Source organism: Rhinatrema bivittatum, chromosome 5, assembly GCF_901001135.1.
Source record: "Rhinatrema bivittatum chromosome 5, aRhiBiv1.1, whole genome shotgun sequence".
NCBI lineage: Eukaryota > Metazoa > Chordata > Amphibia > Gymnophiona > Rhinatrematidae > Rhinatrema > Rhinatrema bivittatum.
Genome location: NC_042619.1, coordinates 225249292 through 225265614, shown reverse-complemented (window position 1 = coordinate 225265614; position 16323 = coordinate 225249292). Strand labels below are relative to the sequence as shown.

Here is a 16323-nt window from a genome sequence, read left to right as displayed (position 1 = left end):
TTATAGTAGGTTCCATTTACCATTACATGCTGTCTCCTATCAGTAAACCAGTTTGTAATCCATGTCACCAGCTTGGCGCACACTCCCAAGCTTCTCATTTTATTCACAAGTGCCCTATACAAGACCATATCAAAAGCTTTGCTGAAATCAAAGCAGATCACATCAAGTGATCTTCCTCGATCCAATTCTCTAGTCACTCAATCAAGTGAATTGATAAGATTGGTCTGACAGGACTTTCCCCTGATGAATCCATCCTGCCTCGAGTCCAACAAGCCACCCGCTTGTAAACGGTTCACTATCCTTTCCTTCAGCAGCTTCTCCATTAATTTTCCCATCACCGAGGTAAGGCTAACTGGCCTGTACTTTCCAGTCTCCTCTCTGCAACCACCCTTGTACATAGAGACCATAATCACACTTTTCCAGTCTCGTGGCACCACTCCTGTTTCCAGGGATCTATTGAACCGGTCTTTCCATGGACTTGCTAGCACATCTCTGTTCTCCCTCAGTATTCTTGGATGAACCTCATCTGGCCCTATGGCCTTGTCCACTTTGTTTTCCTAGCTCTTCCCATACATTCTCTTCGGTAAATGGAGTTTCATCTACCCCCTTCCCCGGTCTTGTCAATAAGTAACTAGCCTTCTCCAGGGTCTTCTGTAATGAACACTGAACTGAAGTATTTGTTTAATATTTCAGCCATTTCTTCATCTCTCTCCACACATTTTCTCCTAGTCACCTTTCAGTTTCACTATATTACTTTGGGCCTTCCTTCTTTCTCTGATATATATGAAAAATGTTTTGTCACTTTGCCTTATCTCTTTGGTAATCCTTTCTGCTTTCCTGATTTCTTTCATCTCTCTCAGCTTCATCAGATATTATTCCCTGTATTCCTATTTTTGGGATCCTTGTATGCTATTCTTTTTGCCCTTATTTTTTCAGCCACCTCCTTTAAGAACCAGATCAGTTTTTTTCCACTTATTTTTGTTTACCTTTTTAACAAAGATTTGTTACCTTTGTAATAGGTTTTTTTTTTATTTAGTCCACTGTTGTTTCACCTCACTCATTTTCTCCCAGTCTTCCAGTTCTTCTTCCAGATACATCCCCATTTTAAAATAGTCTGAATTTGTGAAATTCAAAACTCGGGTCTTCATGTGACTTCTCTGTATCCTATGTGTGACATCAACTATACTGTCTGATGATCATTGGTGCTCAGGTGGGTACCTTCCTAGATATTAGAGACATTATCCCCATTAGTGACACTAGGTTGAGTATCCCTTGTGGTTCCATTATCATTTGTTTGAAAGAGTCCCTTGAGAGACATCCACTATCTCTCTACTTTTTGCAGATTCTGCAGAAGGGAGTAGAAGCAAAATGAGAGGATGGAGAAGAAAAGTAGAATGAACAGTCATCACGATCATACACAAATCTATCTACAAAAATAGTTCATCCTGGCTCAGCGAACTGTTCCAACTCACACAATCTGCACGCCCCACCAGAGCAAACCTCAAATGCACACTACAAGTCCCACCCCTCAAAAAGGCCTGACTCTCAGCAACAAGGGACTGTGCTCTCTCAATGGCCGGCCCAACTCTCTGGAATGCTCTACCTTCCAACCTCCGCCTGGAACCTTGCCCATTCAAATTCAGGAAAATGCTAAAGCCCTGGCTTTTCCACCAGGCATTCCCAGATTAACTGCATTTCTCACTGTTTCACCCTCCCGCCCTCCATCTCCTGTCCCTCTCCCAGCTCCTAACCGCACGCACCTTTCCGCACTCCCTCTCATTTCCCTATTACAGCTCCTAAGCGCATGCACCCTGTAACTCTGTAAATATGTTTTCTGACTATGTTCCCACTCTGTTTTTTAGTTCCTCTCTCTCAGGCTCCCTTTGAGCTGTCTACTTATTATTTGTTGGTTGTCCCCTCCCCCATTCCTGTTCTTTGTAATTTCCACCTCTTGTTATGATGTAAACCGATATGATGTGTATTTTAATGTCGGTATAAAAAAGCTGTTAAATAAATAAAAATACAAGAGGAGGAGAGAGAGAGGGTAAATTGGAGCCAGAAATGTCAAAGTTTGAAAAAAAAGAGTATTGGCACTAGGGTGGCCAGCTTACAAATGCTATTGATAGAGAACCTGAATGGAGAAAGAGGAACTTCCTACAACCCTACTGGTAAGTACAGAGAATTATTTTTTTCAGAATAAAAAAAAAAAAGTTTCATGAAGGACAATGTGTTAGGGTTATCAGTTTGTCCTTAACATCACGGGCAGGGATGAGCCTTGCCAGCAGCACTGCTTAAGGATTCCAGTAGAGGGCAAAGAGGAGGAGCAGGTGGAAACCCGAGTATCCCTGGCTCTGCCTCTCCTCTCATTCCTGGCTTTGCCATTATCCCCCAGGGTGGCACTCTCTCCTCCACTGTGGCCGACATAATGAAGTGCATCTGCCTGTGCATACAATTTTGTGCATACAACTTTACTCCCCAATTTAACAAGGACTTTAGTGCATAGAAACCATGTGCATATATGAATAAAACTGTATGCACAAATTAATGTTTTTCTATGCAAATCCCATCTTAATGAAGGCATTAGCTATTACTCCCCACAACAGAGAGATGCATAGGCTTCGCTCATGGTTTCTTAATATTGGAAATTTAACACCTGGGCAGAGATGGAGTAAAGTTCCCAGGGCTGATGCCGAAGTTTGTGGTGTGGGGGTCCTGAGGTCTGGTTCTATGCAATGAGTGTTACATGTATGATCTTTTACCCACCGCTGAGAGGTTGTATGTGTGTACAGAGAAGGGCGACCAGGAAGGTGGAGGATCTTCATAGGATGATGTACGAGGAGAGATTGAAGAATCTAAATATGTACACCCTGGAGGAGAGGAGGAGCAGAGGTGATATGATACAGACTTTCAGATACTTGAAAGGTTTTAATGATCCAAAAACAACGACAAACCTCTTCCGTAGGAAAATAATCAGCAGAACCAGGGGTCACGATTTGAGGCTCCAGGGAGGAAGATTCAGAACCAATGTCAGGAAGTATTTCTTCACGGAGAGGGTGGTGGATGCCTGGAATGCCCTTCCGGAGGAAGTGGTGAAGACCAGAACTGTGAAAGACTTCAAAGGGGCGTGGGATAAAACTGCGGATCCATAAAGTCAAGAGGCCACCAATGAAGAGTGGGTGACTCGCCAGAATGATGGCTATTGACACAATACCCTTACTAAATAAACATACACATGCTTACTGTGACTCCTACATCGCTCTAAGCTTCAACAGCAAGAGGTAATGGAAAAAAGGATTTGCACTCATAAAGAGGGGAGTAGCTGGCTTGTTACGGCGGTTACTACCCCAAACCAAATATGCCTGATACTTCACTTTCAATGCATATACAGCATAGCTCTCTGCTTCAATGACAGGGGAGAAGAATAACTGATACTTCACACATCCAGCAGAGCTCTCTGCTACAACGGCAAAGGAGAAGAAAAAGGGTTCGCACTCAAAACGCGGGGAGTAGCTGGCTTGTTACGGCGGTTACTACCCCAAACCAAATGTGCCTGATACTTCACTTTCCATGCATATCCAGCATGGTTCTCTCCTGCATCGGCATGGGAGAAAGACTGATACATCACGCATTTCCAGCATAGCTCTCTGCTTCAAGGGCAGGGGGAAAAAAAAAAAAAAAAACCTGATGCTTCACGCATATCCTGCATAGCTTCAACGACAGGGGTGAAGAAAAAAAAGGATTCGCAATCACAAAGCGAGGAGTAGCTGGCTTGTTACGGCGGTTACTACCCCAACCAAATGTGCCTGATACTTCACTTTCAATGCATATCCAGCATGGCTCTCTGCTTCTACAGCAGGGGAGAAGAAAAAAAAAAAAAAAACCAACAAGAGCTGTACAACATAGTCTAGGTAAAACAAATAAGCATGGGTGTAGCTTGCTTATCGCGGCGGTTACTGCCCCTACTACCCCTAACTAATCAAGCTAGATATTTCACTTGCATGCAGCTCCATCACTGCTCTCTACATTAATGGTGGGGGTGGAAGGGGAATAGAACAAGGAGCTAAGAGTAACAGATAAGAATGAGAGAAAAAATGTGTGAGGCTTGCTGGGCAGACTGGATGGGCCATTCGGTCTTCTTCTGCCGTCATTTCTATGTTTCTATGTTTCTATACCTGGTGCAAAGAGCTTCTGTCTCTCAGAGAACAAGTCCGATCTCTGGAGGCTAGAGTGGCAGACCTGGAGGAGCTGAGGCAGACAGAGAGGTATTATAGATGAGACCTTCAGGGACACAGTAACCAAGTCCCAACTCCAGTCTGGCAGCCCTAGTGCTGCCTTGGAGGAGGAAGGTCTCCTGATTGGAGAGCATCAACCTGGTGCAGCAGGAAAGGATCCTGTAGCAAGGACCTGCTCTCCAGGTGGTGCACTGTCTTCTCGCACCGAGGATGTGTCTCCCAGGGCTACTGCCAAGGAGGGAAGGGTTAGGTAGACCATCAAGTTGGTGATTCAATTATTAGGAAGGAAGACAGCTGGGTGGCTGGTGGGTGTGAGGATCGCTTGGTAACATGCCTACCTGGTGCGAAGATGGTGGACCTCACGCATCACCTAGATAGGATTTTAGACATTGCTGGGGAGAAGGCAGCAGTCATGGTACGTGGGCACCAATGAAATAGGAAAATGTGAGAGGGAGGTTTTGGAAGCCAAATTTAGGCTCTTAGAAAGCTTAAATCCAGAACCTCCAGGATAGCATTCTCTGAAATGCTCCCTGTTCCACGTGCAGGTCCCCAGAGGCAGGCAGAGCTCCGGAGTCTCAATGCGTGGATGAGACAATGGTGCAAGGAAGAGGGATTCAGTTTTGTAAGGAACTGGGGAACTTTTGGGGAAGGAGGAGTCTTTCCCAAAGGGATGGGATCCACTTTTCCAAGGGTGGAAGCAGGCTGCTGGCACTAACCTTTAAAAAGGAAACAGAGCAGCTTTTAAACTAAATGAAAGGGGAAAGCCGACAGTTGCACAACAGCGCATGGTTCGGAGAAATGTATCCTTGAAGGATACTAATCAAATAGGAGAGTTAGGGCATCCCAACAGAGAGGTTCCAATAAAAACAAACGTAGTCTATGTGCCTATATGTAAAAAATCACCAAAGCTAATGATTTCCAAATTATTCTTAACAAGTGAAAAGCAGGTTGTTAATACAAACAAAAACCACACTTTGAAATGTCTGTATGCCAATGCCAGAAGTCTAAGAAGTAAGATGGGAGAGTTAAAGTGTATAGCAGTGAATAATGAGATTGACATAATTGGCATCTCAGAGACCTGGTGGAAGGAGGATAACTTATGGGACAGTGCTATATCAGGGTACAAGTTATATCGCAATGAATGGGAGGATCAACTTGGTGGGGGTGTGGCACTTTATGTCCGGGAGGCTATAGAGTCCAACAGTATAATGATCATACAAGAGACTAAATGCTCAGTAAAATCTATATGGGTAGAAATCCCATGTGTGTTGGGTAAGAGTATAGTGATAGGAGTATACTACCGTCCACCTGGACAAAATGGTCAGACAGATGATGAAATGCTAAGAGAAATCAGGGAAGCAAACCAATTTGACAATGCAATAATAATGGGAGATTTCAATTACTCCAATATTGACTTGGTAAATGTAACATCAGGACTTGCTAGAGACACAAAGTTCCTGGGTGTAATAAATGACTGCTTCATGGAGCAATTGGTTCAGGAACCAACAAGAGAGGAAGGATTTGGTGAAAGAAGTAACAGTGGTGGGGCCACTTGGCAACAGTGATCATAACATGATCAAATTTAAACTAAGAACTGGAAGGGGGACAATAAGTAAATCTACAGCTCTAACACTAAACTTTCAAAATGGAAACTTTGATAAAATGAGGAAAATGGTTAAAAAAAAACTGAAAGGTGCAGTTGCAAAGGTTAGATGTGTTCAACAGGCATGGACATTGGTTAAAAATACAATCCTAGAGGCGCAGTCCATATGTATTCCACACATTAAGAAAGGTGGAAGGAAGGCAAAACGATTACCGTCACGGTTAAAAGGTGAGGTGAAAGAGGTTATTTTAGCCAAAAAGAGAGTAGGATTAAATGATCAATTTTCTCAGTGGAAAGGGGTAAACATTGGAGTGCCTCAGGGATCTGTACTTGGACCAGTGCTTTTCAATATATATATATAAATGATCTGGAAAGGAATATGACAAGTGAGGTTATCAAATTTGCAGACAATAAATCACAAGTGGATTGTGATACATTACAGGAGGATCTTGCAAGACTGGAAGATTGGGCATCCAAATGGCAGATGAAATTTAATGTGGACAAGTGCAAGGTGTTGCATATAGGGAACAATGTTAGGTTCCATATAAGGAGCTACCACCCAGGAAAAAGATCTAGGCATCATAGTGGATAATACTTTAAAATCGTCGGCTCAGAGTGATGTAGCAGTCAAAAAAGCAAACAGAATGTTAGGAATGATTAGGAAGGGAATGGTTAATAAAACGGGAAATTTCATAATGCCCCTGTATCGCTCCATGGTGAGACTGCATCTTGAATACGGTGTATAATTCTGGTCGCTGCATCTCAAAAAAGATATAGTTGCGATGGAGAAGATACAAAGAAGGGCAACCAAAATGATAAAGGGGATGGAACAGCTCCCCTATGAGGAAAGGCTGAAGAGGTTAGGGCTGTTCAGCTTGGAGAAGAGATGGCCGAGGGGGAATATGATAGAGGTCTTTAAGATCATGAGAGGTCTTGAACGAGTAGATGTGACTCGGTTATTTACACTTTCGAATAATAGAAGGACTAGGGGGCATTCCATGAAGTTAGCAAGTAGCACATTTAAGACTAACCGGAGAAAATTCTTTTTCACTCAACGCACAATAAAGCTCTGGAATTTGTTGCCAGAGGATGTGCTTAGTGCAGTTAGTGTAGCTGGGTTCAAAAAAGGTTTGATTAGGTTCTTGGAGGAGAAGTCCATAAACTGCTATTAATCAAGTTTACTTAGGGAATAGCCACTGCTATTAATTGCATCAGTAGCATGGGATCTTCTTACTATTTGGGTAATTGCCAGGTTCTTTTGGCCTGGTTTGGCCTCTGTTGGAAACAGGATGCTGGGCTTGATGGACCCTTGGTCTGATCCAGCATGGCAATTTCTTATGTTCTTAATCTTGGGTGGGGGAAGGAAGAGAATGCTGTCCCTGTAGGGGAGGGGAGGAGGGAGAAAGAGAAAGAAGGATGCTGCTGAGAAGGGGGAGAGGCAGGGCAGTCCTGGGGGGGGGGGGTTGTTGTTGAGACACAGGCGACCAATCTGGGTCCTGGTCCTGCACCATCAAGGGCCCAGCAGGGCTCTTGTTTTGCAGCTTGAATATAGGGTCTTTGATTTGGGCTGCTAGGCCCGAGAGGCACTTAAATGGCTATATATAGATTTTTTAAATATATCCGGTTAAGTTTAAAGTTATCCGGCCCCATGAGGCCAAATAACTTTATACCTGTTCTGAAGCAGGCCTAAAGTTATTTAGCTAACTCAGCCTATCTTCAGCTGTATCAAACTAAAATAGCCACATAACTTAAGGCTACCCCACGGAATGCTTCATTTTTTTTTTATCCAGCTAAAATCTAACAGGATAGTGCACCAATTATTTATGAACTTGGCAAAAAGGCCTCAGAAGCGGGATTATGCCCAAGTCAGAACGAACAGCACTAAAATGTATGCTGGTCTATATACTCTGATTTTACTTCTATTTCAAATGTACTTAACAACTGGTTCATTCCACTTACTACAGCCACCAGGGCTGGATTTTGGGGTGGGTGGCTAGGTGGTTGCCTGGGGTGCCATGAGCTGGGGGGTGCTGCCAGCATTACCCATCCCACGGCAGCGTGACTGTGACTGATACTGTCCTACTGCAGCCAAAGAGGCCCCCCCCCGTGGCTGTGCCAGATCCCTCTCGCTGTGGCTAAAGAGAAGCTTCAAGGGGGAGGGGAATACCTGGGAGAGTAAAGACATGCTTTTCACCCAGGGTGCCAGTTGCCCAAAATCCAGCCCTGACGTCCACTGTACCTGCGGCAACAAAATTCATAAAACTGAGCTTGACCAAGCTTGATATGCCATGTCTGTGATCAATCAGAAAATCAATATTTCTGATTTCTTTGTAAAGAAAAAGAATTGCTTTGGAGCTCAGTCTGTACCTTCGAATCACATCCTTTAATGTTAACTCAGCAATGTTGCCCTCAGGCAAAATTTATGCTGCCTGTGTGCCCTTCCGTGAAAGGCTTAACTAGGATGGCCTACTCCGCTCAGTCCGTTCCCTCTTCATCAATAATGCACATTTTTTGGTTCTCTGGTTTCTGCCACCTTAATTCTTGCTCTGACCTGCAAAATGCACTAAAGCATCAGAAAAATCACATATAAATCATGCTGACAAAAAAGCAGCACCTACAACCTGCCACGGAGACCACAAACCCGCTTCCCTAACTCATGCCCAGCCATGTCTCCTGGTCGAGCGATACCGTATTTAAATGAGGGGATTGCGCTAAAAAGGAGGCACTAGGGACAATAGCGCGGCCCTCGCGCCTCCTTCGCAGCGGAAGCCCAGGACAGGAGGCAGTCAACAAGTTAGGAAAATGGATGCTTGAGAATCCGTTTTTCAAATCTGTGCACAGCCATGAGTTAGGAAAATAAGTGCTCGTAAAACTGAGCATCCGTTTCCCTAACTTGAACCGCCGGAGCACTTTTTTTTTTTTAATTTATTTTTTAACCTTTTGGCTACTCCGACTTAATTTCGGCATGATATTAAGTCAGAGGATGTACAGAAAAGCAGTATTTTCTGCTTTTCTGTACACTTTTTCAGGCTGAGCATAAAATGTGCATATCAGGCGAACATTTTTTTTCTGTATCTGGGGCGAATGACTAATAGCCTCATCAACATGCATTTGCATGTGATGAGCGCTATTATGGCAAAATTTTTAAGCGCCGGCGTGCGCAAAAACCAGGAGATATGCACTTGGCCGGGTGTGCGCATATTCCAAGTAGCCGGGGCATGCGCATATTCCAAGTGGCACGGCCGAAGAGCTGGGTTTCTAAAAGGGGTGGGCCTGGGAGGGCGCTGTCTCGGTGAAGCGCGCGCCGGCAGCCACCCAGTGCGCAGAACTTATTCTACTCAGGAGAGCAGGCAAGTTCCAAAATAAAAAAAATGAGGGTAGTTAGGTGGAGTTTAGGGGTCGGAGAGAGGAAAAGGGAGACAGGGTAGGTAGGGGGGTTAAGGAAGTTTCCTCCCAGTCCACTCCTTTATTGGAGCAGACTGGAACTGGGGAAGGCCTGTTTGTGTAGTGGTGTGCTTCTAAATAAAATCCCCCCCCTCCTCCTTGTGCGCACGAGTCTGCACCCGCATGCACTGATATAAAATCGGGTACGCACGTGTAAAGTATCAGATTGCATAATATGCACCTGGTGACGTGCAAACACTGGGAACCGCACGCATATGGAGGCCAGTATGCCCATTTTAAATTTACCCCTCGTTGTATAGGGTAGTGGCTCCGCGTCCAATCGCAGATTAAACTGCGCTCAGGTGAACGTGCTTTATTTACTGTCGGGCCGATACAGTACAGTGCACTCCGGCGGAGCACACTGTTAACCCGCATTTGGAATCGCATTTTCGACATGCTAGCTTTACCCTATATTCAGTAAGGGGTAATAGCGCGCCGAAAACGCGCGTCCAGCCCCTCCTGAAACTAATAGCGCCCGCAACATGCAAATGCATGTTGATGGCCCTATTAGTTATGCCCGCACGATTCAGAAAGGTGGGCGTTAATTTCTCTTGGCACCGGGAAAGTGCACAGAAAAGCACTGCTTTTCTGTACACCCTCCGACTTAATATCATGGGGATATTAAGTCAGAGGTCCCGAAAGTTAAAAAAAAATTTGAAATCGGCCTGCGGCTTGAAAACCGGATGCTCAATTTTGCCGGCGTTGGGTTTCCGAACCCTTGGCTGTCAGCAGGTTTGAGAACAGACGCCGGCAAAATTGAGCGTCGGCTGTCAAACCGGCTGACAGCCGCTGCTCCTGTCAAAAAAATTGTCCCTAGGGCCTCTTTTTACCGCGAGCCCTAATTTAAATAAATTTACTGAATTGCACGCACAGGTGAGTGGCCTGTGCGCTCGCCCGCGATTTTTACTGTATCGGCCTGAAAGTCAGCTAAATTTTACTGCCGGCTCTATCCTCGTTTTATTCCAGCAGCTTGGAACGTGAAGCGCCTCCGCGCTCCCTTCCTTATTTTAGGGTCAGCTGGCCGACACGGCTCGGTAACAATCTGCCATACAATCCTCGTCTTGGACTTAGTCCGAGATTGTTACTTCCCAGCGTCCATGGCATCCTTTGAAAGCGTTTCGAAGCCCCTACACCCGAGCAGAGCGCGCGCTCCCACTCAGCCCGACATCAGCGAGCACGAGGCAGCAGGAGGCCACCCGCTGCCCCTACAGCCCCAGTGCGAAGCACGTGCGGCCAACGTCACAGAGCCCGCCCCGTCGCGGCCGCCCGTTGGCCGCCAGGTGGCGCGCACGGGCAGCGTGTGCTCTCCGGATCACCTTTGCCCTGACCTTCCCCCTCCCATCCGGCAGAGGGTGTTTCCGCTTCCGGGTCAGGCCGAGTGACTGGCGGTTTCCCTCAGGCACGGACGGAGGCGGTTTCTTGGCCGTTCGAGTCCCGTGGTTAGACCCCGTCATTTCGCGGAGGTGGGTAGGCTGCTTGCCTCTCCTGTAAAGGGCTTAGAGCGTTACGACGAGCTTCCTCCCGGCCTGTGGTGTTTATTGTGTGCTCACCGGAGAGAGGGGGAGGAAGACCCCCGGTCCCCGGCCCCCCCCTTCAAGTATGGGGAGGCAGGGGCCGGGGTTTCCTTGTTAGCCCAGAGCTTCAGAGCTCTCCCAGGGCTGGAGCCGCACCTGTGTGCTCAGGATCGGGAGGCTGGGACTTAGCCTGCGACACTACGGTAACCCCGCTGAGATCCTGTCGTTTGCCGAGTCCGGATAGTGGCCACTCCCAGCCAGGGTTTCCTTGGCACAGGCCGCCTCATCTGCTGCACTGCTAGAAGTTATTTTAAAGCATCTTTTGATTATAATTTCAAATTAAGTGGATAATAGGGTCCTCGCGGACAAAAGTTAATCCTGAAGAAAAGCACACGATTTTAAGTATAGTTCAGTTAGCTAGTAACGTGGTATACATGTCGCCGAAGTTACATAACTCAGCACCAACAAGAAAGGAGCAAGGAAATAAAAAAACGATCATTTAATTTTTCAGGAAACAGTGCGAGTTGCTCGAGTCCTGATGGGATGGATGAAGTGAGAAATTTTCTTCTGCGTTAGTGTTTTTGGTCTGGATGCGGTGAGGGTGGCGCTCTAGGGATATGCCGTTGGTTTAAAACATGAAAATATCAGCGATATTTGTATTAACTTGTAGCCTTTCTTATCCGAAACAACACACACAGTTAATCATATTTCATTTTTTGCAGGTACTAAACAGCTTAATTGTGCCCTATTCGCAAAAGTACACGTATTTTCTTTTTAAAGGAAGCACACTATACATGAAACAAATGAAATAGATGGGGAAAACAAAATACTTTTTATGCAGACTTCCGGAAGACGGGTGGCGTTCCTGACATACCTGTGTGTGTTTTGAAGGCATGCTGCGAGTTGCAGTTGATGGCTGCAGCTGTCTTTGTCAGTCTGTTTTTTCTGCCTGAGGTGCTTACTGGAAAGATTAAACCTGTAATAACTGAACAGAGGAAACACCTAGACTAATTGTTTTTCTAAAAAGCATACATTTCTGTGGGGATTAGAAAATCAATGTACAATGTCAGAAAAAGTAAATGTCAAAGCAGCTAGTTTATCTGGGGTTGGACAAGTTTCTGGAACAAAAGTACCTATATGTAATCCACTTTGAAGTGTCTGAAAGATGGAATATAAATCAAACAAAAAAATAAAAGTCCATAAACCGTTATTAATCAGCAAGTCCACTACTTCTTGCTGGGATCGAACAGCAAGAAATTGAACCTATTTTTTTGGGATTGGCCACTATCAGAGACAGGATACTGGGATCAGTGGACCCCTGGTCTGATGCAGCATGACACTTCTAGTCATACTGGGGAAGAACAAAGGTCCATCAAGCCCAGCATCCTGTCTCCAACAGTAGCCAATCCAAAAAAGTAAGTTCAGTTTCTTGTTGCTCACTTCAGTAACAAGTAGCAAGTTTTCTGGAGTCACTTGGTTAATAGCTTATGGCCTTTTCTTCCGGGAACGTGTCCAAATCCTTTTTAAACCCTGCTAAGCTAGTTGCCTTGATCATATTTTCTGTCAAAAAATTCCATAACTTGATTTTATATTGAGTGAAAATTTTTTGTCAATTTGTTTTAAATCTATCTGTTAATTTCAAGGAGTGTCCCTTAGTCTTCATGTTATTTGAAAGGGTAAACAACCATTCCCCTATTTAACTGTTCCTCTCTACTTATGGTTTTATAAACCTCAATTATAACCTTTCAAAGCTGAAGAGTCCTAACCTGTTTAGCCTTTCTTCCCAAGGGAGCTGTTCCATCCATTTAACCATTTTTGTTGCCCTTCTGTGTACCTTTTCTAAGTCCGCTATATCTTTTTTTTTTTTTTTTTTTAGATGGGTGACATTACTTGAGGTGTAATTGCATCATATATCTGTACAGAGGCATTATTGTGTTCTCTGTTTTGGTCTCCATCTCTTTCCTCATAATTTCTAGCATTCTGTTTGCTTTTTTGACACAGCGCATAGAGCTGAAGATTTCAATGTACTCTCCAAAGTGACTCCAAGATCCTTTTCCTAGGTGATTGTTCCCAGCATTTGTACATCTAGTTAGGTAGTTTGAATATTTTTGTAACATCTGCAAATCTGATCATTTCACTTGTCATTCTCTTTTCTAGATCATTAATGAATATGTTGGACAGGACTCAGCACTTATTTTATAATAAAAATAAGATGAATCAATCACCCCTCAACCCGTAATGTCACTGCTAAAAATTCTTCCCAATATTCCACTACCTAACACACACCCTCCCTACAACATTCTACACAAATACGAACCCTCATTAAAATCAACCCACTGAAACCATCTTATAATCATTATTATAAATACTTACCCCACAGAATTTGAAAGTATTGTACTCAGCAAAATTGTTCTTGCACACAAAACTCTGTCAAAGTTCTAGATAAAACAAATCTTATTATTAAACCTTCCTAAAATGGCCACTAACAAATCTTTCCACTACACTTACCAACATCCTTCAGCTTTCTTCTGTTATTCAGCTTCATCAAAGCAACCGCTTTCTCTCAATACTCCCATCTTCTATTATGACCAGCTATCAAATTAGTCACATGGTTTTCTTAAAATAAAAATAGCCTAATGAATCAATGTAATCCCGCAGACTCCTTCATTATACAGTACAGTATAAAGTTACTCGCCATATATCTTTAAATAAAAAAATCTTATATTTAGCAGTACATTAATCTGAAAACAATCATTAACAAAAACGCCACACATGCGTTCTATAAATTTACCGCCACGGGCAGCACCTAGGCTTAAACGCAATGTGTTAAAGCCTGCTGTGTCTGCGCCATATAAATATATTGTTAAAAAACCCATTTTTTCTCCTATGTGTCAATTAACAACTGGAATGACCCATTGTCAATCATAGCTGTCAAATTCAAAATTGTGCTTATACATGTAACTTTTGAATCAAAATCTTGTACCAAGTAGCACATTAATCTGAAATCAGTCAGTTACAAAATTGCCACACATGCATTCTGTAAATCCACCACCGCGGGCAGCCCCTAGGCTTAAACATACTATATTAAACCTCGCTGCACCTAACCATCAAGATAATTTAATTCTATCTAGAAAATCTCAGCTTTCCTGTTTTGTTTGTGCTGTTCATTTTTCTAATATTTCTAGTAAGATTAAAGCAGTTATCGGAAAGCACTGGACTATATTGCAAGAAGATCCGTCAAGAATTACCAGTGTTTGCGTTGGGGGAAAAAAATCTTTCGCTTCAGAACCATCTGGTTTTCTCAGATTTGCTGCTTAGTAATGAGTCTTGTGGAGGAGAGGGATCAGTTTCAATGTGGAACATGTTCTGCGTGTCCTTTTGTAAAAGTTACATCTCAGCTATATGTGACTTCTTTGTGACGGACATATATATTACCGGCTAGATGCCATTCGAAACAGGTAGTTGGTTATTAAATGTCCGTGTGGCCAATTATATATTAGACAAACAAAAAGAGGAATCAAAACTCACATAGTAGAACATCTTAGTTGCATTCGTACACAAAAGGAAGGGGTCCCTAGGGTCAAACACTGGAAACTAATGAATCATCGTATTGAAGAATTATGATTTTGCATCATTGCACATGTATCTTTTGAAAGAGGAGGGGATGTCTCTGAATGTTTGACTCGTAAAGAACAAACATTTATTTTCGAGTGGAACACAATTGAACCTGCAGGATTAAATGTTGATATAGAGTGGAGTGTGTTTCTTTAGTTGGTTGGCATTTTAAAGGATGGTTTGTAGTACTCGATTGATATTTGATGCAGTGAGAATCCTTTTATGTTGGGTTGAAGGGAGGTTGAATTTATTTTGACAAGTGTGACTGACAAGGGGGTGTTTTGGTTGTTATCTGACATGTAGTAGAAGGCAGGTCTTCTGACATTCGTATGGTTAGGTGCGGCGGGTTTTAATAATGTATGTTTAAGCCTAGGGGCTGCCCGCGGTGGTGGATTTACAGAACGCATGTCTGATTTTGTAACTGACTGATTTCAGATTAATGTGCTGCTTGGTACAAGATTTTGAGTCAAATGTTATATGTATAAGCACAGTTTTGAATTTGACAGCTATGATTGAGAATGGGTCGTTCCAGTTGTTAATTGACATGTAGGAGAAGATGGGTTTTTTAACGATTATATTTATACGGCGCAGACACAGCAGGCTTTAACACATTACATTTAAGCCTAGGTGATGCCCGCGGCGGTAAATTTATAGAACGCATGTGTTTTTGTTAATGATTGTTTTCAGATTAATGTACCGCTAAATATAAGATTTTTGATTTAAAGCTATGTGGGTAACTTTATACTGTGCTGTATAATGAAGGAGATTGTGGGATTACATTGATTCATTAGGCTATTTTTATTTTAAGAAAACCATATGACTAATTTGATAGCTGGTCATAATAGAAGATGGGAATATTGAGAGAAAGCGGTTGCTTTGAAGCTGAATAACAGAAGAAAGCTGAAGGGTGTTGGTAAGTGTAGTGGAAATTTTTTTGTTAGTGGTCGTTTTAGGAAGGTTTAATAGTAATATTTTTTTGTTTTATCTAGAACTTTTTGACTTAAGAGTTTTGCATGCAAGAACAATTTTGCTGAGTTCAGCACTTTCAAAATCTGTGGGGTAAGTATTTATGATAATGATTATAAGATGGTTTCTGTGGGTTGATTTTTTTTTTTTTTTATTTGCAATTTTTTCAAATTATAACATTTACATCCAATGATATAATCATGATTACAGAATACAAAAGTAATTATCTTTTAATACATATCTTCAAAAAATTATATCTGATCTAGCCCACATTTAGGGGAGGGGGAAATGTAAGGGACTGAGTGCATCCCTGTCAATCATTTATTCTACATCCAGCTTTCTAATCCCACAAACTCACCTTAACTTTTATCCCCAATAAAACGTTGCAATTGTAAAGGATAAAAAAAACCAAACTTATTAGATTGATACGTAATTTGACATTTACATGGGAATTTCAGGAAAAAGGTTGCCCCTATATCTAATACAGCCTGCTTTAATAATAGAAACTGTTTCCTCCTTGCTTGTGTTACATGGGAAACGTCGGGGAAGATCTGAATCTTCTGCCCACAGAAATTAAAGTTTTTATTCTGAAAATATTTATTGAAAAACACATCTTTATCTTTTTTTAATGAGAAGGTGACAAGCAAGGTGGCACGAGTTTCAATATTATCTAAAGAATCCTCAAGGAAGGTTGATACACTCGGACTCTCTAGTGCATCAACACCTCCTTCAGCTACCTGATTAATTTTCCTTAAAGGCAAATAATACAATTTAGAAATAATAGGTATGTTCTGAGAATCATAGGAAAGGATTTCCAATATATACTTCCTGAATAATTCAACCTCCGACATCAATCTAGATTTTGGAAAGTTCAATATTCGCAAATTGTGAGATCTCATGTCATTTTCCATTGTTTCCAATCTAGTATGTAGTGCTAGGTTGTCTTTTA

The 16323-nt window shown here is 42.8% G+C and overlaps 1 protein-coding gene across 7 annotated transcripts in view; it reads left to right on the top strand.

Moving 5' to 3' along the window:
- Positions 1 to 10626: 10626 nt before the first annotated feature.
- The window catches only part of BCLAF3 (BCLAF1 and THRAP3 family member 3), a 132379-nt gene continuing 126682 nt past the window's right edge, over positions 10627 to 16323 (top strand). For 4 of the 7 annotated variants that reach the window (XM_029603378.1, XM_029603377.1, XM_029603371.1 and 1 more), the window contains exons 1-2: positions 10674 to 10742; positions 11305 to 11345. In XM_029603378.1, the coding sequence (XP_029459238.1) occupies positions 11332 to 11345 (14 nt within the window). In that variant the 5' untranslated portion in view covers positions 10674 to 10742; positions 11305 to 11331. Of the gene's footprint in view, positions 10743 to 11304; positions 11346 to 16323 lie in introns of those variants that run through there. The other 3 variants (XM_029603379.1, XM_029603372.1, XM_029603376.1) reach the window with 2 other exon arrangements.